We start from the raw sequence: 20,409 nt of genomic DNA, 5'->3' as shown, positions 1-20,409 counted from the left end.
CGATTTCATTTAAATTTTTTTCTGTGATTAAAGAGGAAAGTATAAGATTTCTCTAGACTTTAAATGTCAAAACAGACTATAGAACATATGTGGAAGTAGTGCTGTCTTAAAGCTGTATATTAATTTAAAAACATTTTTTTAAGTTTATTTTTGAGAGAGAGAGAGTGCATGAGTGAGCATGAGGGACAGAGAATCTGAAGTGGACTCTACACTGGCATTGAGGAGCCTGCTTGGGATTCTCTCTCCCTCTCTGCCCCTTCCCCACTTGTGTGCGCTCTCTCTCTCTCTCTCTGTCTTTCTCTCTCTCTCAAAATAAATAAACTTAAAAAAAAAGAAAGTAACCAAAAGGTTCAGAAAAGACATTTTTTTAAGAAGCTAACATGTTACCATCATTTAATTATGATCCCTTTTCTGTAATAACTTGAAAAAAAATAATTTTATAGTCAAAAAATAAAAGAAATAAAACTTAGAGTTTTTACTCATTAATGTTTTGATACTATTTCTGCTTATTAAACATAATATAAGGTTTTCAATATAATTGTCCCTTACTATCATTTATATGTTTCCCCCAAAGGTGAAAGAAGAATTCGTGTTCATACTTTGTGTTTGCCTGTAGTTTCAACTCTGAATGAAGTCTTTCTTGGAGCTGATGTTCAAGCAATTTCAGGGTTATTGGCCAATATGGGTAAGAATTGTTACCACCTATTGTAAATATTTCACAAATAATAACATTAGAAAAATCCACACAGTTTTATTTTCCTTTAAATTTTTTAAAAAATTTACTTTTAGAGAGAGAGAGTGAATGCAAGTGGTGGAGAGGCTCAGAGGGAGAGAGAGAGAATCCCAAGCAGGCTCCATGCTCAACAGGGAGCCCTGCGCAGGGCTCAATCCCATGACCTTGGGGCCATGACTTGAGCCAAAATCAATAGTCCGATGCTCAACCAACTGAGCCACCCAGATGCCCCTTAGTTTTCTTTAAATTATTAGCTTTAGGGGTATCTGTGTGGCTCAGTCAGTTAAGTGTCCGACTTTGGCTCAGGTCATGATCTCACGGTTCATGACTTCAAGTACACATCGGGCTCTGTGCTGATAGCTCAGAGCCTAGAGACTGCTTGGGATTCTTTGCCTCCCTCTCTTTTTGCCCCTTCCCTGCTCATGCTCTGTCTCTCTGTCTCTCTTTCTCAAAAATAAACATTTAAAAAAATTAAATACTTAGCTTTAAAGGTTTCAATGTTTTGGATCCTGTGTATGTGTCCTAAGTAACTACTGGAACTAAAGGACCTTTTTTTTTTCCTTAAGCAGCTTTATTGAGATATAATTTATGTGCCATATCACATAACTCATTTTAAGTCTACAACTCTATTGTCTATGGTATATAGACTGAATTGTATGGCCATCACCTCAGTCTAATTTTAGAACATTCTTATCACCCCAAAAAGAATGTCATGCCCATCAGCAGTTACTGCCCACTCCCTCTTCCATCCCTCACCAGCCGTAGGCAGCCACTATACTGCTTCTGTCTCATAATCTGCCTATGATGAATGTAAATAACCATATTTTAGTTGATGTTCAGTACTAGCGGTTAATAGCTTTTTTATGAGGTCTGTAACTTGAATTGCAAGAGACCGTGAACTTACATAAAGACCATTGGTTTTGGAGTCATGGAATTTGGGATTGAAAACCAATTTACTTTTCACACCTAAGTTTGCAGCCTTGGCCAGGTCACATGAGCTAGAATTTATTTACTGACACCTTCACTTCTTTACTTCCATCTCAGATATAGTTTAGGTGCCTCCTTGATTTTTTGTTGTTGTTTTTGCTTTTTTCTCCTTCAGGAAAGATGTCGTTCAGTCTATTTGCTTCAAACTCAAATCTACCTATAATAAGGATGATTACTGTTGTTTTAATTTCCTATTGGTAACTTATTATTTTTTAATGTTTGTTTATTTTGAGAGAGAGAGAGAAAGTGAGCATGCACGAGCAAGGGAGGGACAGAGAGAGAGGGAGAGAGAATCCCAAACAGGCTCCGCACTGTCAGTGCAGAGCCTGATGTGCGGCTCAAACCCGTGAACTGTGAGATCATGATCTGAGCTGAAGTTGGTTGCTTAACCAACCTAGCCACCCAGACGCCCCAGTATCGATTATATTTTTGATTCCACATGATTTGACGATTATCTTTTTAAAGCTTATTTATTTATTTTGAGGGAGAGAGAGCTCAAGGAATGGGGGCGGAGAGAGAGGATCCCAGGCTGGTTCCATGCCATCAGTGCAGAGCCCCATTCAGGGCTCAATCTCAGGACCATGAGATCATGACCTGAGCCAAAATCAAGAGTCAGATGCTTAACTGAATGATCTACCCAGGTGCCGCAACATAAATTTAGTCAGTTTGTTAGTTAATTTATTAGTTTTTGATTATTGCTTTTTAAATGTTTATTTATTTTTGAGAGAGCAAGAGACAGAGCATAAGCAGGGGAGGGGCAGAGACAGAGGGAGACACAGAATCGAAGCAGGCTTCAGGCTCCAAGCTGACAGCACAGAACCTGGTGCAGGATTCAGACCCAGGGACTATAAGATCATGACCTGAGCTGAAGTTGGATGCTTAACCAACTGAGCCACCCACGGGCCCCTTAATTTTTTTAATGTTTATTTTTGAGAGAGAGAGAGTATATAAGCAGGGGAGGGGCAGAGAGAGAGAGAGATAGAATCCAAAGCAGACTTCAAGCTGTCAGTACAGAACCTGATGCAGGGCTCAAACTCACAGCCTTGAGATCATGACCTGAACCGAAGTTGGACGCTTAACTGACTGAGCCACCCAGGTGCCCAATAAATTTAGTTTAGTTGTAGTTTGTGAACTCTTTCAAACAGTTATGTGCTTTTAGTGTTTAAATTTCTTGAGGCACCTGGGTGGCTCAGTTGGTTGAGCGTCAGACTTCAGCCTAGGTCATGATCTCGTTTGTCTTGAGTTTGGGCCCCATGTCGGGCTCTGTGCTGACGACTCAGAGACTGGAGCGTGTTTCAGATTCTGATTCTGTGTTTCCCTCTCTCTCTCTGCACCTCCCCCAGTCATACTCTGTCTCTCTCTCCCTTCCTCCCTCTCTCTCTCTCAAAAATAAATAAAACATTTTAAAAAATAAATTTCTTTTGGGGGAAAATTTTTTTTGAGTATGCAGAAATACATGTGAATGGTGGCATGGCAGGTGATGAGAGGCATCTAAGTAGCTAAGAGCTCTCGCAATAAAATTCTCTGTGAAGAAAGCATGTGTTTTAGTTGCAGACAGTTTTCTTTCTCTATGGTGTGTAAAATGAAATGATGGATTACAACTAATAAAATCTTAGATTTGGGTACCTGGCTGGCTCACTTGGTTGAGTTTCCAGCCCTTGATCTCCAGGTCCTGAGTTCTAACCCCTTGTTGGGAGTAGAACTTACTTAGAAAGAATATTTCAGAATAACATCTTTGCCATTTTACAGGCAAAACAGACTCATGAAGGTTAGATTCCTTGCCATATTGTCTTATAGTTCGGAAATAGAGAAGCATTTCAGCCAAGTTTGATTTGCCTCTTCAGACTGTGCTTTGAGCTGCTATACTTGGCTCCTTGTGTATGTGATACATTGGAGAGGGAATTTGTATAATAAAAAAATATGTATATATCTCTCCTCTCCTTAGCAGCGGGATAGAAGTGGGATAGCTAAACTTCTGTCTTCTCTCTCGTTTATTCCTGCCTTCCGTCTGTTAGCTGTTGACAGGTCTGTGACTGCCAGTCTGAGTGATGCTCGGGATGCCCTAGTGAATGCCGTCATAGACTCTCTTTCAGCCTATCGTTCTTCAGTCCTAAGTAACCAGCAGCCTGGACTCATGGTTCCTTTTTCTTTGCGGCTTTTCCCACTCTTTGTGTTGGCTCTCCTTAAGCAGGTAAGAGAATTAAACCCAGAAACTAACACAGTCATTTTTTATCCTGTGAACCACTAAACATTGTATGTATAACTTTAAGCCAGTTAAGTTTTCTGAGGACAGGGACCTTGACTTTAATGGAATCTTGAAAACATTTGTAACCCAAAAAAGTTTTAAAATACTGATTTAAAGCATATGCCTTATTTGTAAGATACGTTCACAAAGTATTCACTTATGTTATCAAAGATGTAAGTGATGAACAGTTTTCCAAAACAATATTTTATTGCTAGAGCAAGAAGTCACACATGAAACTCTTCTTTTGGCTTTTCCTGCTCCCTACAGTATCTCAGCCGCATTCTACTGCTACTTAATCTTAGTTCTGCCTTCTCATACCTGTGTACCTATTTCCATGGGCTGCATTGCACTTTCCTCTTATGTTTGAGCTCAAATGTTATCTCTTTAACAGTTGCCGTTCCGTCTATGGCCCTGTAGAGTTTTTTATTTAATATTGTTATTTAATTGTCTCCCCTCCCCTGCCTGCCCTTTACCCCTACCACTGGCTCCCCCCACCCGCTTTTCAAAAAAGAAAGGAAACTCTGGGCTTCTGGAAGAGGTTTATTTTTCAAGGGTCCAAAATTCAACGTCCAATCTTAAATACTTAGGGTAACTTTCTCTCATAAGTGTTATTGAAAAGCTCATGTTAATAAACCACTTGGGGTTACATCCTAGATTCTGAAACTGATCAAAACTACTCTGGATCTTATCAATTTGTATACTTTTCTGAACTCCAGGATCTACACTTTAATCTACATTCTTTATCTCTCTTCCCTCCCTTATTTTTCCTCTATAGCATTTAACAGTGACATAGCAGTAGTTTGCTTATTTATTATTTACTTTTCCCTTGCTAGGTTTTTGTTTATAAGGACAGGGATTTTTATCTTTTTTGAAAAGTTTACCACTTTGTCTCAGCACTTAGAGCAGTTCTTAGTACATAACAGGCTCTCAGTAGTTATTGAATGAAAAAATGAAATTTCCTTCTTCTATTTCCCATATTTTTTCTTCTTTCTTAGTGACTGTCAGCATACTAATTTGAAAATTCTTGAGGGCCCTGCTGGCTTAGTTATTAGAATATGTGACTTTGGATCTCAGTGTTGTGAATATGAGCCCCACAGTAGGCACAGAGCTTACTTAAAAAAATCTTAAGAGCCTTGGAGTATCTAGGCTAGCTCAGTCAGTAGATCATGTGACTCTTGATCTTGGGGTTGTGAGTTTAAGCCCCACTTTGGGTGTAGAGATAACTTAAAAAAAACAAAAACAAACCTTAAGAGCCTTTTCTAGTATTCCGTTAGCTTCCTTTGTTTATAATCAGTATACTTGTTTTAAGGCATAATCTCATTGCTGCTAGCTCTCTGCCTCTTTCTATTACTTTCCATCAATAAGAGTGCTTAAAATCTTTTTTTTTAAAGATTTTATTTTTTAAGTAATGTCTACACCCAGTTTGGGGCTTGAACTTAGAACCTTGAGATCAAGAGTTGCATCCTGTACCGAGTGAGCCAGCCAGGCCCCAGGTATGCTAAAACCTTACCTCAAAACTTTTAGTATTTTCCATGAAGCTAACAGATCAGTTAAAATTCGCTACTTAGGAACCAGTTAAAACTCAGCAGCTCTTCCTCCCCATGGGTCGTGTCCCCAGGCTTTAATAAAATTACCTGTAAAAAAAAAAAACCAAAACAACACAGTTTAAAACTCATTACTTACTAACTTTATTTTGCTAAGTAACTGTCCCCATTGGTATTAATTATTTTTCCTGATTGATTTGTAAGCTTTATTGTTTAATTTCTGTAACTAAAGGAGAAGCAAAGATAGTTAACCACCATTAGTCATCACCCAGCATTTATAAAACACAGATCTTTGGTCCTTCATTTGTGTTTTCATTTTTTCATCTGCAATATAACCTTATCCTTCTCATGGTATTATTTAGATTTTCATATCACCATCATTCTATAGTAGATAGAGTGTTTAGATCTGTTTCACTGAATAGGAAACAGCAGAGAAATCCAGTGACTTTGCCATGGTCAGGTAATTAATTTCTTTCAGGTGGAGATATAGCCACACCTAAATAGATGTGTGTGACTTTTTAATAGATACTATTAGAAGAATAATTAATGGTAAATTTGCTAATTCTGTCTGAAGATACTTTTTTAACATCTAAGATTTGCAAAGCTTTGTTTATATTTGTTATTAAATCCCCTTTTTTTGGATGGGGGTGACTTTTTGTTACAGAAATCGTTTCAGACTGGGACAAATGCACGTCTAGATGAACGCATTTTTGCCATGTGTCAAGTGAAAAATCAGCCCTTGGTCTACCTTATGCTCACAACTCATCCCAATTTATATAGAGTTGACAATCTCTCAGATGAGGTAAGATTGATTCATTTTTTAGTGGCTTTTTCTTGAAGGTTTATAAGCCTAATTATTTTGAGTCCATTGTAGAAATGAAGAAAGTTTTGTTTTTAAAGCTATTAATTTTATTCCTTTGCTATGCCTGTATAAGGAAAAGCTCTTGAGATAGTGTCTTTTTTCTTACTAAATTATTATTTAAGATATTAAAGTAAAAGAATTTTTTAAGTTTTATAAGACAAATATGTAAAGGGGCACCTGGGTGGCTCCGTCTGTTAAGCATCATAGTTTGGCTGAGGTCAGGATCTCGTGGTTCGTGAGTTTGAGCCCCATGTCAAGCCCTGGTTCAGATTCTGTGTCTCCCTCCTCTCTGGCCCTCCCCCTCCCCCCACCTCCGCCTCATGCCCTGTCTATCAAAAATAAACAAACTTTAAAAAAGACAAATCTCTAAAGCAAATCTCCTAAATGTAGAGCCTATCTGATTTATTTATTTAAACAAATTGATCTGAAAGGGGTGTCCTGAAGGTGAATGTTTAGTGTAGCAGTATTCTTGAATTTAAAAATATTTAAGTTGTAACATTATTTGTCCTTTTTTTTTTTTTTTTTTTTTTTGATGTTCCTACTGAGATATTATTTGCCCTCTTAGGAATTATCTGAATTAAAGTCAGACACATGAAAATGTCAAATCATAATTTTTCTAAAATTGTGATTAAGTTTTAAGTTAGGAATATATATATTTGAAGCAATATTTTGGTTAAAAACCTTTCAAAGCTTAAAGAATTTAAGAATATAAAGGACAAATTGTCTATGAAATTTGAGGAATCTTTGCATTGCCTCATTCTTTCATATGGGCCTTCACTAGAAGACTAGGAAACAGAGCCACTGATAGCTTGTGTTGTTTTCCACCAGAAAAAAGACAAGATTCATTTTTTCTTTCATATTAGAAAACCTCTAGAAATTTCTAAATAGCTATATTGAGGCAGTGCATGTCTTTCTCCTGCTTTTCACATGCACCAAGGCAAGAAGTCTTAAGGTAAGGTGATTAATAGTCCCTGTTAGAGCTAAAGCCTCAAGCTGAAGGTGAAATACCCCTGTTAGGTCAGTATTTGATTTACTTCCTCCTTCTGGTAAGATTCAATCAGGTACCTAAATTAAATAGTTAAAAATGTTTGGTCAAAAATTAAGTTATGAATATTTAAAGGTGTGTTTGTGTTTTCAGATAACAGTATGTTCATTAGAAGCGAGAAACTTCCATTTCTGGCCTTCATAAATAAATGTCAAACTGTATATATGCATTAGGCTTTTAATCCTCCCTCAGGATGTATACATGGCTTAAGCCAACACAATCAGTCAATTTTATTAACTAATTATACATAGATACTGCCTGCATTTATTGTATTTTATAATAGTTAAAAATCAGAAGTAAATTTAATTTGGTTATATTTCACAATGTTGTTTTTTTTTTTAGATAGACGATAAATACTTTTTCATCTTCTTTATGTTTAAATACAAGTAACTGGGGGCGCCTGAGTGGCTTAGTCGGTTAAGCGTCCGACTTTCGCTTAGGTCATGATCTCGTGGTTCGTGGGTTCGAGCCCCACGTCGGGCTCTGTGCTGACTGCCAGCTCAGAGTCTGGAGCCTATTTCCCTCTCTCTCTGACCCTCCCCTGTTCACGCTGTGTGTGTCTCTCTCTCTCTCCTAGAAATAAAATAAAAAATAAAAAAAATAAATACTAGTAACTGATTTACCTAAGTAAGTTTCAAAATCTTGGAATAAACATTGAAAAAAATTTTAATTGTGGCTCCATATTACCACATCTACAAAAAATCTTGGAATGCAACGATTTGGTCAGAGGCAAGGGGAAGCTTTAGTGCTATATCCAGCTTTACAGACTGGGACATGCAACCTTCCTCAACGAACCGAACAGAAGTACACTCTGAAGGAGGAAGGGTTTCAGCTCAAGGTTAAGTAGGCAAAAACTGCAAGTTCTGTGTCCTTATTAGGACTTGGTCACACTGAGGTCGCAAACTGCAACTTCAGAAACAGAATGACAAGCAGGATACAATTCAGTGTTTCTGTTAGCAGCTTCAGGATATGGCAGCTGCTGTAGAACATGGAGAACGTGATAAGATTTATGGCAGGGTCAGCAAATTTGCCTGAATTTTATGTGGACTTGTCACCTCAGGCTGTGTTGACTGGTTTTGTTCCTCACTGATGATTTGGTCTGATTAAAATTTTAGCTTTTCTTAACAAATAAATAAACAAATAAATCTAGGTTTAAAAAAAAAAAAAAATTTTAGCTTTTCTGGGGTACCTGGATGTCTCAGTCGGTTAAGTGTTTGACTCTTGGTTTTGTGTGCTCTCTCTCCCTCTAAATAAATAAACTTTAATAAAATAAAACAAAATTTTAGCTTTTCTCCTTTTACATGAGGGAATCCATCTTGTCTGTTAACTGTCGCTTTCTAATTATTGGGGTATTTTGTTCTAAATTATTATCTAGTAAAAGCTTTAACTTTTTGGGGCACCTTGGTGGCTCAGTCAGTTAAGCATCCAACTTGGGCCCAGCAGGCTCTGTGGCAACAGCTCAGAGCCTGGAGCCCGCTTGGGATTCTGTGTCTCTGTCTCTCTCTGCCCCTCCCCTGCTGTTCTCTCTCTCTCCCCCTCTTTTTCTCTCAAACATTAAAAAAAATTGTTTTCTAAATAATTAAAGAAATAAACGCTTTAACTTTTTTGCCTAATTTCCTCAGGGTGCACTCAACATCAATGATCGCACCATACCTCAGCCACCTATTCTTCAGCTTTCTGTGGAGAAGCTGAGCAGGGATGGAGCTTTCCTCATGGATGCAGGATCTGTGAGTTAGTCTGACTGGTCTGGATCATTCCCTCCTTGGACTAGTACATGTTCAGTCCCTTTAGTATCTCCTTTTCCTGAGCAGAATGTATGCTATTTAACAGATTATATGCTGTTTATGCCAAGCATAAAATGTCTCATCATGCTAAAAACCAATTATTATTAGTTCATTTGAAGTCAGTACAATATCACTAAACATATTTATCATCTTGATCTTTTAAATCATACTCAGTGATAGGAGGGCCTGGGTGGCTCAGTCGGTTGAGCTTCAAGCTCTTGGTTTTGGCTCAGGTCATGATCTCACAGTTCATGAGTTTCAGCCCCACATGTGGCTCTGTGCGACTGGAGAGCCTGCTTGGTTGGGATTCTCTGTCTCCCTCTCTATCTGTCCCACCTGCTCGTGCTTGCTTCCTCCCAAAATAAATAAATAAACTTAAAAAAACATACTCAGTGGTCAAGGTGAGTCAGCAGCAGGCTGTTAAATGCACATCTCAAAATAATTTTTTTCTTGTCCCCAGGTATTGATGCTTTGGGTTGGAAAAAATTGTGGACAAAATTTTCTCAGCCGAGTTCTAGGAGTTCAAAACTATGCATTAATTCCACAGACTATGGTAAGACTGTCTTATTATAGTGATTATAGTAGATTTAAAGGGCATTTCAAATGTAGCAAAGTCATGAACATCCCGTTTTAAATCATCGTATAACACTAAAAGCTTTCCTGAAAAACAAAATGCTCCACAGATTATGTTTCCTTTCTAATTGGAAATAATCATTTTATGTTTTAAAGGCATTCTTTGGGTTACTTTGCATCACTTACTTGTTGTTATGTGTCTATGACAATAGATTATTTTAGGGAGAAAGTAATGAATTTAGTTAATGGCCAAAAAAAATCGTTTCCTAGAATTAGTGTTAGTGTTGTAAATTTTTTGTTTTTGGCAAGTGATTTCATTGATCTATGGCTGGGTCCTTTTAACTGCTGCTTTAGAGTTAAGAACTGACCTAATTGCCACACAAGCAAATGACTTGTGATCATTGTCAGTTGGATTAATATTTACTATTGAAGAAAATAACAATGAACTCTGTCAATAGCTCTGTGACCTTGGACAGGTCACTAACAGACTTATCCATAAAATAAGAATATTGTTGCTTATGGAGGAGTAACTGAAAATGATCCATGAGAAAGCATTTGTTAAGCTATAGAGCATTTGGATAATTTTCAATTTTAAAGTTAGAATTAATTATAACATGGTATTATTTAGTGTCATATTTTTCAGACCCTTGTATCTGTCCCAACTTTGAAATATGTGCTTTATGCCAACACTTCTTCATATTTATGGTTTAACTCCATTCACAGAACTCATCAGGGGATTCATGTATTTAAAAGACCTATCTGGGGCGCCTGGATGGCTCAGCTGGTTAAGTGTCTAACTTTGGCTCAGGTCATGATCTTGAGGTTCAAGAATTTGAGCACCAAATTGGCCTCTGTGCTGACAGCATGGAGCCTGCTTCAAATCCTCTATCCCGCTTTCTCTCTGCCCCTCCCTTGTTGTTCTCTCTCTCTCAAAAATAAATAAGCATTAAAAAAATATATACATCTGTCAGAATTAATGCTAGGATAAGCACTAGCTTTCTTTCATGCTTTAAATAAAATTACTGGTCTGGTTGACTAGGCACTTTAGGTAATGAGATGAGAAATTGTCATACTTGATGGGGCGCCTGGGTGGCTCAGTCAGTTTAAAAAAAAGAAAAACATCAACAAAAAAGGAAATTGTCATATTTGTAATAACTCCTGAATGAATCAATTAATTCTAGATGCCATAATAAAATGAAGAGAGGAGGTGGGATGTTCTTCTGGACCAGGGCTCACTAAAGTCTGCCTAAGAGGGCCTGCCACCTGTTTTTGTTTTCCTGGACCATAACTATGTCCATCCACTTACGTACGGTCTATGGCTCCTTAGTGGAACACTGGTAGGGTTGTGTATTGCAAAAGAGACCAAATGACCTGCAAACCAAAAGTATTTATTGTCTGGCCCTTTAAGAAGTTTGTCTGCCCCTAGGGCCACCTGAGTGGCTCAGTTGGGATGCAGTTATTGCAGAATTGCATCCCAATTCTTCTCAGGTCATGATCTCATGGTTTGTGAGTCCCAGCCCCACGTCAGACTCTGTTCTGACAGCTCAGAGCCTGGAGCCTGCATCAGATTCTGTGTCTCCCTCTCTTTCTGCCCCTCTCCAGCTTGCGCTCTGTCTCTGTCAAAAAATAAACATTAAAAAAGAAGTTTGCCTATCCCTTATTAGAAAGCCATAGTATACACACTCCCAGGCCTGTTCCCTGAGACCTCCTAATCAATATGTGCAGTTCAGCACAGGTGATTCATATACATGGTAAAGTTTGAGATGCATTAGATATGTAATTCAAGTAAATTGGATATTGCTGGTTTTTGTTTAATAGACAGACCTTCCGGAGCTTGATACACCAGAATCTGCCAGAATAATAGCATTCATCTCTTGGCTTAGAGAGCAGAGACCATTTTTCCCCATACTTTATGTAATAAGGTAAGTCGAATTTTTCATTTACTAATAGTGAGACAATCTGTTTAGCTTTGCAAGAACCTATTTTGAATCATTGTTATATGTGACCTATTGCTTAAGCAAACCCTTTAGAAAAGCAAAAGAATTTTCAACAAGTATTACTAAATTATGCTTTATATCTGGTTACTAGTAAAAAGTATGTTAAGAGGCATCTGGGTGTTTTAGTTGGTTGTGTCTGACTTCGGCCTAGGTCACAATCTCAGGACTAATGAGTTCGAGCCCCATGTTGGGCTCTCTGCTGCCAGGGCAGAGCCTGCTTTGGATCCTCTATTCCCCACCTCTCCCTGCCCCTCGCCCCACTCATGCTCTCGCTCTCTAAAATAAATATTTTTTTTAGAAGGTATGTTAAAAGCCTCATGACAAGTCCACTGTTTATTTTACTATTACATTTTATCTAATGCATATATTTTTGTCTTTTATTCCTAAGGGATGAGAGTCCAATGAAAGCAAACTTCCTCCAGAACATGGTAGAAGACAGAACAGAATCTGCATTATCATATTATGAATTCCTCTTGCATATACAACAGCAAGTGAATAAATGAACAAATGAAGATATTTGACTTACTTTTAAGGAAATTCATAATAATGCCGAACACCTGAGAATGTGTAATACCTTCCTTTTCTATTAGGTTTGTGGACTAAATGTGATGATTATATGTTCTCACTGTGATTTCAACAAACTATAGCAAATAAAGGACCACAGCAGAGAATCAAACATGCAACTCTGAAATATTGTATTTTTCAAATCAAAATATATCTACGTATATTTGATTGGATACTTTTTTCCTTTGCTGCCAATAATGTTTGAGTTGTTGTGGATTGAAATAAGAGACAATATTGCAGAGGTAAAGTAAATTTTGTAAAATAAAGACTTCTGTGTCTCAAATGTATATTTCTCATTTTTTCCTGAAATTTTGGCTGCTACATTTAAAACCTCACAAGACTAAGTGTTGCAGGGACATTATAAATCCATTGATAATGATCTTTTTAACATAAAAAAAAATTAGAAGTAAATACTACATAGAACAACTAGAACCCATCCCCACACCTGTTTTTGTTTTTTGTTTTTAAGTAAGAAAAAGGATCATCATGTTAACTAAAACTAGAGTAAACTAATTTCAGTCTAGTTTGAGAAAAAGAATATGAAATAATACAGTCAAGCTTTAAAATCTGTCAGTATTCTCTATACTTGAAGAACAAAGTCACTTTGAAGTGAAAACTATAATTAAGTGGTTTTCCAATATGACTGCAGAAGACTTGAGTGGACACATTATATCCTATTCTGCAGTGAAAAGAATCAGCTGTCTTCATAAATACATTGGGACTGACAATGATACTAGGGAGATGAGAAACTTTGGTTGTCTTGATCCTTTAGGTGGGCTTTGTTTGGCACATTTCTGCTCTTATGTATAATAAAAGTGTTATATTGGTAAGATGATGAATTAAAGAAATTAAAGGTTTTTAAAAATTCTGTCTCAAATGCTTAAGTAACATTTTTCTAAGGAGTTTAATTAAATTGGAAACCGCTCATAAGATATTTATTCTTGGATATTAAAACTTATTAAAGCATGAATGCTGCTGTTTGATTTGGTGGATATTAAGATTACACAAATTCAGTACATTGAAGTTATGGTAGAAACTTGATTTCTCAACATACTCAAGAGACTGCTTTTTTGATTGAGCCAGAGAAAGATTATAGTCAAAACCATTAAGTGAATTTTGTTTACAAATAGGTAAATTATACAGTTGTATATTTAAAGTGCTGTGATAGGATATCTTTAAAAGATTTGGCCCATTTTTCACTGATTCACCTTGTCTTGTATGAACCTCTTAAAGTAAAAGTTGTTCACGTGTAATACTTGATGAAAAGATTTTTGTTTCTTTGTTTTAATGGGTTAGAAAAAATGTGTTTACAATCTTGGTCTCATAGGATCACCAATGAAATAGTAACTTTCAGGTTTACATCAGTATGAGCTGACTTTAACTGAGTTGTTCTGGGATAGGGAAGAAGCAGGTCCCCATTAGAATATATGCTACTGCTTGCCTGCTGGATCAGAATAATTGGGTTTTATAAAAATGTCCTCTCCCCTAAGCAGTATTAAGGTTTATCTTCAGTATGCGAGTGGTACATTGAACTGGAAATTTTCTTAAAAGCTGCTTCATGTATGAGGAAGCAATTTTCAAGTCATAGCAAATTATGATACATTTATATTTTCCCCTTTTAAAGAAACAGAGTCATCCTTGTGCACTGATGTTTCTTAAAATAATGAAAATTCTCTTCTTAATGTGAATTGTAAATGTTGATATTTGTAGGTCCTTTCTTAATAGTAGTGAAGAATCATCCAGAGGGGAAAGTTTGTGCTTCTAGGGACAGTAATCTTCCTTGTGCCTCACTTCATCCCTAAGTGGGTATGACTTGTTATTGCCACATGCTTTGTTAGTGTATTTCACAAAATTACTTTTAAATTTTTACTTTAAAAATTATTTTAGACAGTGTGTAATATGTGCAATCCGGAATAATTTTATAATAGGCAGGTCATAAAAAAACATAACTTTAGTTAAGATTCACAATATTTGTTCTCTGGATAATGAGGGAATGAATGAACCTTTTGGAGATACTGATATTAAGCAATTATTTTTTGCAATACTGAATGTGTTTCTTAGTTTGTTGTTTTTTTTTTTTTTGGCAGTAGGGCAGTACCTACTATCTCATCTTGTATTACTTTTTGATGTAAAGCGACTAATATTTACACTATGCCATATTTTTTTTATTGTAGTTGTAAATTATGAAAGATCCTTGAATTTTCTACAGATCTACAACTACTAAAGTAACAGACAAGGGCAATCTTGGTATTTAAATCTGAGCATGGCAATTCTACCATAAAAAGTACTCTATTTTTCTAATTTCTAGGATTTTTAAAATAACATTTCTGTACGTGACATACTAATATTCACTCAAGCTGTACCATTTTAGTTTGCATATATTTCATTGTTTTAATTTAATGTAATGTACTGAGTCTAACAGACTGTTTTACAATAATTAGAATTAAAGATTTATTTCTTCTAATTAAAAATGCATAACAGCTATTATCTAGGGGACCATCAAATGTGATTTCAAGATTTTGTTAACTATTTCAAATAAAAATCCTTATATAGAAATTTTAATTTTGTAAAGTAGTGTATAATATTGTAACATTAAATTCTTCTCAAATTCACATATGTATTGATCTTCAATGTGCTGTGTTAAATCTTGCATCTCTTAAATATTAGAGACAAGATTTGTCTTCCTTTTTACAGTTTGTAATTTTCACTGTTTTATTCCTGTAAAAAAAAAAAGTCATTTGTAACCCATGCAAATAATCATTTGAAATGTGCTAACTTAATTTGGCTATTCAATAAAGTTATTGAAAGAGCTTACATATAGTGACTAATCATTTAAAGGGATATGGATAACTCGCCAGTTACTGAATTGTGCTATGTTGTACACAGTGGAAGGCTGTTGCTGAAAGCGGTTTGAATCTAAGCTGGTGTTAGAGTGATCATAAACCAGGGGCAGCTGGGTGGCTCAGTCGGTTAAGTGCCCAGCCTCAGCTGAGGTCATGATCTCACTGCTGATGAGTTCATGCCCCACGTTGGGCTCTGTGCTGACAACTCAGCTCGGAGCCTGGATCCTGTTTCAGATTCTGTGTCCCACTCTCTGCCCCTCCGTAGCTTGTGCTCTGCCTCTCTCTCTCAAAAATAAATAAGCACTAGAAAAAAAATATAGAGTGGTCATAAACGTAATTCTTGATGCTCACTTTTCAAAGATTGCTGGTTTTAATATTCTAGATTTAAAGATTTGTTTTTAATTTTTTAAAATGTGTTTTATTTTTGAGAGAGAGTGACAGCGTGAGCAGGGGAGGGTCAGAGAGAGAGAGGGAGACACAATCTGAAGCAGGCTCCAGGCTCTGAGCTGGCTGTCAGCACAGAACCCAATGCGGGGCTCAAACCCACGAACTGTGAGATCATGACCTGAGCTGAAGTCGGACGCTTAACTGACTGAGCCACCCAGGCACCCCTTATTGTTTTTAATTCTTGACACATTTCAGATACTATTCCATTGCCTTCTGGAGGCTTTGGTTATTGATAAGATGACTACTGTCAGTCTAATTGTTACTTTGGAGATAACATTAGCTTTCATGATTTTTCTTTTATCCTTAGTATTCTACTCTGAGCTTATTGTTTATCTTGCTTATATTTCAGAGCACATTTTAATATGAAATCCTTGTATGTCTTGAATTATGGAAAATTCTCTATTGAGGTATGATTTACATATAAAGCTATTTTCTTTTAAAGGTATGCTTCTTTGTCATTTTCTCTTTTTTACTTCAGAGTTCACATGAGATGTATCTTTTCACTAATTCTTCTTTTGACTCTGTCCAGACTGGAGTTTTAATCTCATCTCGTGAATTTTGTCGGGTCCCTTTCCTGAAACTAGGGGTCATAGTAGTGTTTTAGGACTCCTGTCCTGCAATGATTTGGGAATGGGTAGACTAGTTGTCCTCTCTTCTGCCTCCAAACATAAAAGTTCAAGTCCAAGGTTATGAGGGTCAATAGCAAAGGAGATTTGGAATAATTTTTGGAGGGAGAGCTTACCTCAAGCAGTGAGTTTAATCTGTTTGTCTCTATGTGTTATGCAGCACACTTACAGTGCTTTTTAGCCCAAAGAATGTGCTATCATTGTCTGCTTGTGGACTTGCAGGCCAACAGGACCCTGACTTGAGCTCTGCAATGCTATGTTTTGGTCTGCTAAGATGTTTCTCTGGTTTTTGAGTCTAGTTATTTGTTTTTCTCCCTTGACATTGTTAGCTGCTCTTTCTGTGTGGAGTAGAGAGGAATCCAAGCAGGAACTTACTGCCTAAATTTATCTCCTGGAAACTGAATTCTAGTTTTATCACTAATGACTCAATCTTTTCAGTTCTGTATCTACATTTTATCAAATATTATTACAAGCCTGCCTAAACAATACTATTAGCATCATATAAAAATTATACATAAGACTCATTGCAAATGCCATGTTTGGGGGCACCTGGGTGGCTCAGCGGGTTAAGCATCTGACTTCGGCTCAGGTCATGAACACGCCATTCGTGAGTTCGAGCCCCACACCCAGCTCTGTGCTTACAGCTCAGAGCCTGGAGCCTGCTTCGGATTCTGTGTCTCCCTCTCTTTTCCTTCCCCACTCACACTCCATCTCTCTCTCTCAAAAATAAATAAAGATTTAAAAAATTAAAAAATAAAATGCCATGTTTTGATAACTTCCTCTAAAAGAAAAATGTCTGCAACATTCACATAAGTTTAATCTAGTGCTGTTAGTGCTAGATTTGTGGCAAAGTGGGAATTTTTTTAAGTTAATTTATATATTTGAGGGGCGGGGCAGAGGGAGGGAGAGACAGAATCCCAAAAGCACAGAGCCCGATACGAAGCTCCGATGCACAAACAATTAAAAATCAAGAGTCAGACGCTTAATGCACTAAGCTACCCAGAGCCCTCAAAGTGGTAAAGTTTTAAAGGATGAATTTGCCCTGGTAAAGTCCACAGTGAGGGAGATAGAAATTAATATAAGAATCTTAAGTATGTAGGGCACCTGTGTGGCTCAGTTCATTAAGTGTCCAACTTTTTTTTATTTTTAAAAATGTTTTCCACTCACCAAACTGCACAACCAAAAAACAAATAACCCAGTGAAGAAGTGAGCGGAAGACATGAATAGACACTTTTCCAAAGAAGACATCCAGGTGGCCAACAGACACATGAAATGATGCTCAAAGTCACTCATCATCAGGGAAATACAAATCAAAGCCACACTGAGATATCACTTCACGCCGGTCAGAGTGGATAAAGTGAACAAATCAGGAGACTATAGATGCTGGCAAGGATGTGGAGGAATGGGAACCCTCTTGCACTGTTGGTGGGAATGCAAACTGGTGCAGCCCCTGTGGAGGTTCCTCAAAAAATTAACACTAGAACTTCCCTATGACCCAGCAATAGCACTGGTAGGAATTTACCCAAGGGATACAGAAGTGCTGATGAATGGGGCACATGTACCCCAATGTTCATAGCAGCACTTTCAACAATAGCCGAAATATGGAAAGAGCCTAAATGTCCACCAACTGATGAATGGATCAAGAAAATGTGGTTTATATATACAATGGAATACTACATGCCAATGAGAAAGAATGAAATCTGGCCATTTGCAGCAACGTAGATGGGACTGGAGGGTGTTATGTTGAGTGAAATAAGTCAGGCAGAGAAAGACAGATACCACATGATTTCACTCATATGTGGATCTTGAGAAACTTAACAGAAGACCATGGGGAAGGGGAAAGGGAAAAAAAGTTACAGAGTGGGAGGGAGGCAAACCACAAGAGACTTTTAAATACAGACAATAAAGTAAGGGTTGATAGGGGCTGGGGAAGAGGGGAAAGTGGGTGGTGGGCATTGAGGAGGGCACTTGTTGGGATGAGTATTGAGTGTTGTATGGAAACAATTTGACAATATATTATATTTAAAAATGTTTTTCTTGGGGCGCCTGGGTGGCTCAGTCAGTTAAGCGTCCGACTTCAGCTCAGGTCATGATCTCACGGTTCGTGGTTTCCAGCCCCGCGTTGGGCTCTGTGCTGACAGCTGAGAGCCTGGAGCCTGCTTCAGGTTCTGTGTCTCCCTGTCTCTCTGACCCTCCCCTGCTCACACTCTCTCTCTCTCTCTCTCTCTCAGAAATAAATAAAACACATTAAAAATTTTTTAAATGTTTTGTCTTATTTAATTCTTGAAAGAGAGAGCATGAGACAGGAGGTTCAGAGAGAGGAAGAAGGATCCAAAGGGGCTCTGCCATGACAGCAGAGAGCCCAATATGGGACTCATCAGCTGTGAGATCATGACCTGAACTGAAGCCAGAAGCTTAACTGACAGAGCCACCCAGGTGCCCTGTTTTGGATTCAGGTCATCTCTACGTTTGTGAGTTCAAGCCCCATGTCAGGCTCTGCACTGATAGCAAGGGGCTGCTGTAATATCTTTACACTTCTAATTCTTATCTAACTAAAGGGGCCATCATGCATCTAAGGAGACAAAATTTTCATTTGGCTTCTATAGGCTTCCTTAAATGGAAAAGATATGGTTTATCCTGGAATTGTATTCGGTTTCAATTCATCAGAAGTATACTTCATGAAGTTCTCCACATTTATTATACTTAATTATTTCAGTTTTAGAACTTTTTAAAGACACTATTGGGGACTCAGATGTAGGTCTGTACACAAAGTCAGGGGAACCATTTCTAATGCTTAATAATTATTAACTAGGGCATGTCCCTGGGACTTAGCTTTCATCCAATCAAAGGAGAACGTCTGTGTTTATTTTTTAGGTTTATTTTTTTAATGTTTATTTTTGAGAGAGTGTGAGTGGGGGAGGGGCAGAGAGAGAAGGGGAAATGGATCTGAAGCAGGCTCTGCGCTGACAGCAGTGCGCCCAATGTGGGGCTCGAACTCTTGAACCACAAGATCATGACCTGAGCTGAAGCCAGCTGCTCAACTGACTGAGCCACCCGGGTGCCCCTGTTTCTAAATAAATAAATGTTTATTTATTTTAAGAGAGAGAGAGACAGAGAGCACTCAAGCATGCATGCCAGCAGGGGAGGGCCAGACAGCAAGGGAGAGAGAGAATCCCAAGCAGGCTCTGTGAAGTGACCACAGAGCCCAACCAGGAACTCAATCTCTCCATAATCATGAGATCACAACCTGAGCTAAAATCAAGAATCCTGGGGTGCCGGGGTGGCTCAGTTGATTACTCTTAGGACTTCAGCTCAGGTCATGATCTCATGGTTTGTGAGTTTGAGCTCCACATTGGTGAGCCCCACCTTCAGGTTCTGTCTCCTTCACTCTCTGACCTTCCCTGGATTGTACTCTGTCCAATCCAAGCCAAAAAAAAAAAAACAAAAACAAAACCAAAAAGAGTTCCATGCTTAACCTACTCAGCTGTCCAGACACCCCAAAAGTCCATGTTTATACCTCAGCTCCTCCTGTTACTGAATCCAAAAGGTAAACTATTAGATTCTTTTACACTTTTTTCTTTTTCTTTTTAAATTTTTAATGTTTATTATTTTTGAGAGAGAGAGAGAGAGAGACAAAGTATGAGCAGGCAAGATGTAGAGAGAGAGGGAGAATCAAAAGCAGGCTCCAGGTTCAGAGCTTTCAGCACAGCGCCTGATACACGGTTCAAAGTGATAAGCTGTGAGATCATGACCAGAGCAGAGATCAGATGCTTAACCGACTGAGCCACCCAGGTGGCCCTACACTTTTTTTCTTAAACTCTTATGTTTTGAAGAGGTGACTAACAGTTAAATACAGTATTTCATTATCTTCTGTTTAGGGCGGGTTTCACCTGCTTCCTAATTTTGACTATGAGTGTGACTCATTCTGGTTTCATTGCAGGGTACCCACTAGATTGTCTCACTCTCTGCAGCCTCGGGTGTGAATTGGCCACAATGCCCTCTCAGCAAGGGTTGATGGGTGATTCAATTCCTTCATTCCTTTACTCATTCACTTCGTCTTTATGATTAAAAGCTGCATAGCAAAAGCAGGACTGTGTTATGGCTTTTGTGTGCTCTACACATTTTTCTTTCATGGGCTCCTTCCTCCATAAAGGCATTA

General features: G+C 37.8%; 1 protein-coding gene across 1 annotated transcript in view; it reads left to right on the top strand.

Annotated features, from left to right (window-relative positions):
• The window catches only part of SEC24A (SEC24 homolog A, COPII coat complex component), a 74,023-nt gene extending 61,570 nt beyond the window's left edge, over nucleotides 1–12,453 (top strand). Inside the window, exons 17-23 of the mRNA XM_039242304.1 lie at nucleotides 575–685; nucleotides 3,736–3,911; nucleotides 6,174–6,311; nucleotides 9,039–9,143; nucleotides 9,661–9,753; nucleotides 11,592–11,695; nucleotides 12,159–12,453. Coding sequence (XP_039098235.1) covers nucleotides 575–685; nucleotides 3,736–3,911; nucleotides 6,174–6,311; nucleotides 9,039–9,143; nucleotides 9,661–9,753; nucleotides 11,592–11,695; nucleotides 12,159–12,273 — 842 coding nt within the window. The 3' untranslated portion in view covers nucleotides 12,274–12,453. The remainder of the gene's footprint in view (nucleotides 1–574; nucleotides 686–3,735; nucleotides 3,912–6,173; nucleotides 6,312–9,038; nucleotides 9,144–9,660; nucleotides 9,754–11,591; nucleotides 11,696–12,158) is intronic.
• The last annotated feature ends 7,956 nt before the right edge of the window (nucleotides 12,454–20,409 follow it).

This window comes from Hyaena hyaena, unplaced genomic scaffold, assembly GCF_003009895.1.
Source record: "Hyaena hyaena isolate Hyena2069 unplaced genomic scaffold, ASM300989v1 scaffold_214, whole genome shotgun sequence".
Lineage (NCBI taxonomy): Eukaryota > Metazoa > Chordata > Mammalia > Carnivora > Hyaenidae > Hyaena > Hyaena hyaena.
This window is presented reverse-complemented; position numbering and strand designations above follow the sequence as displayed.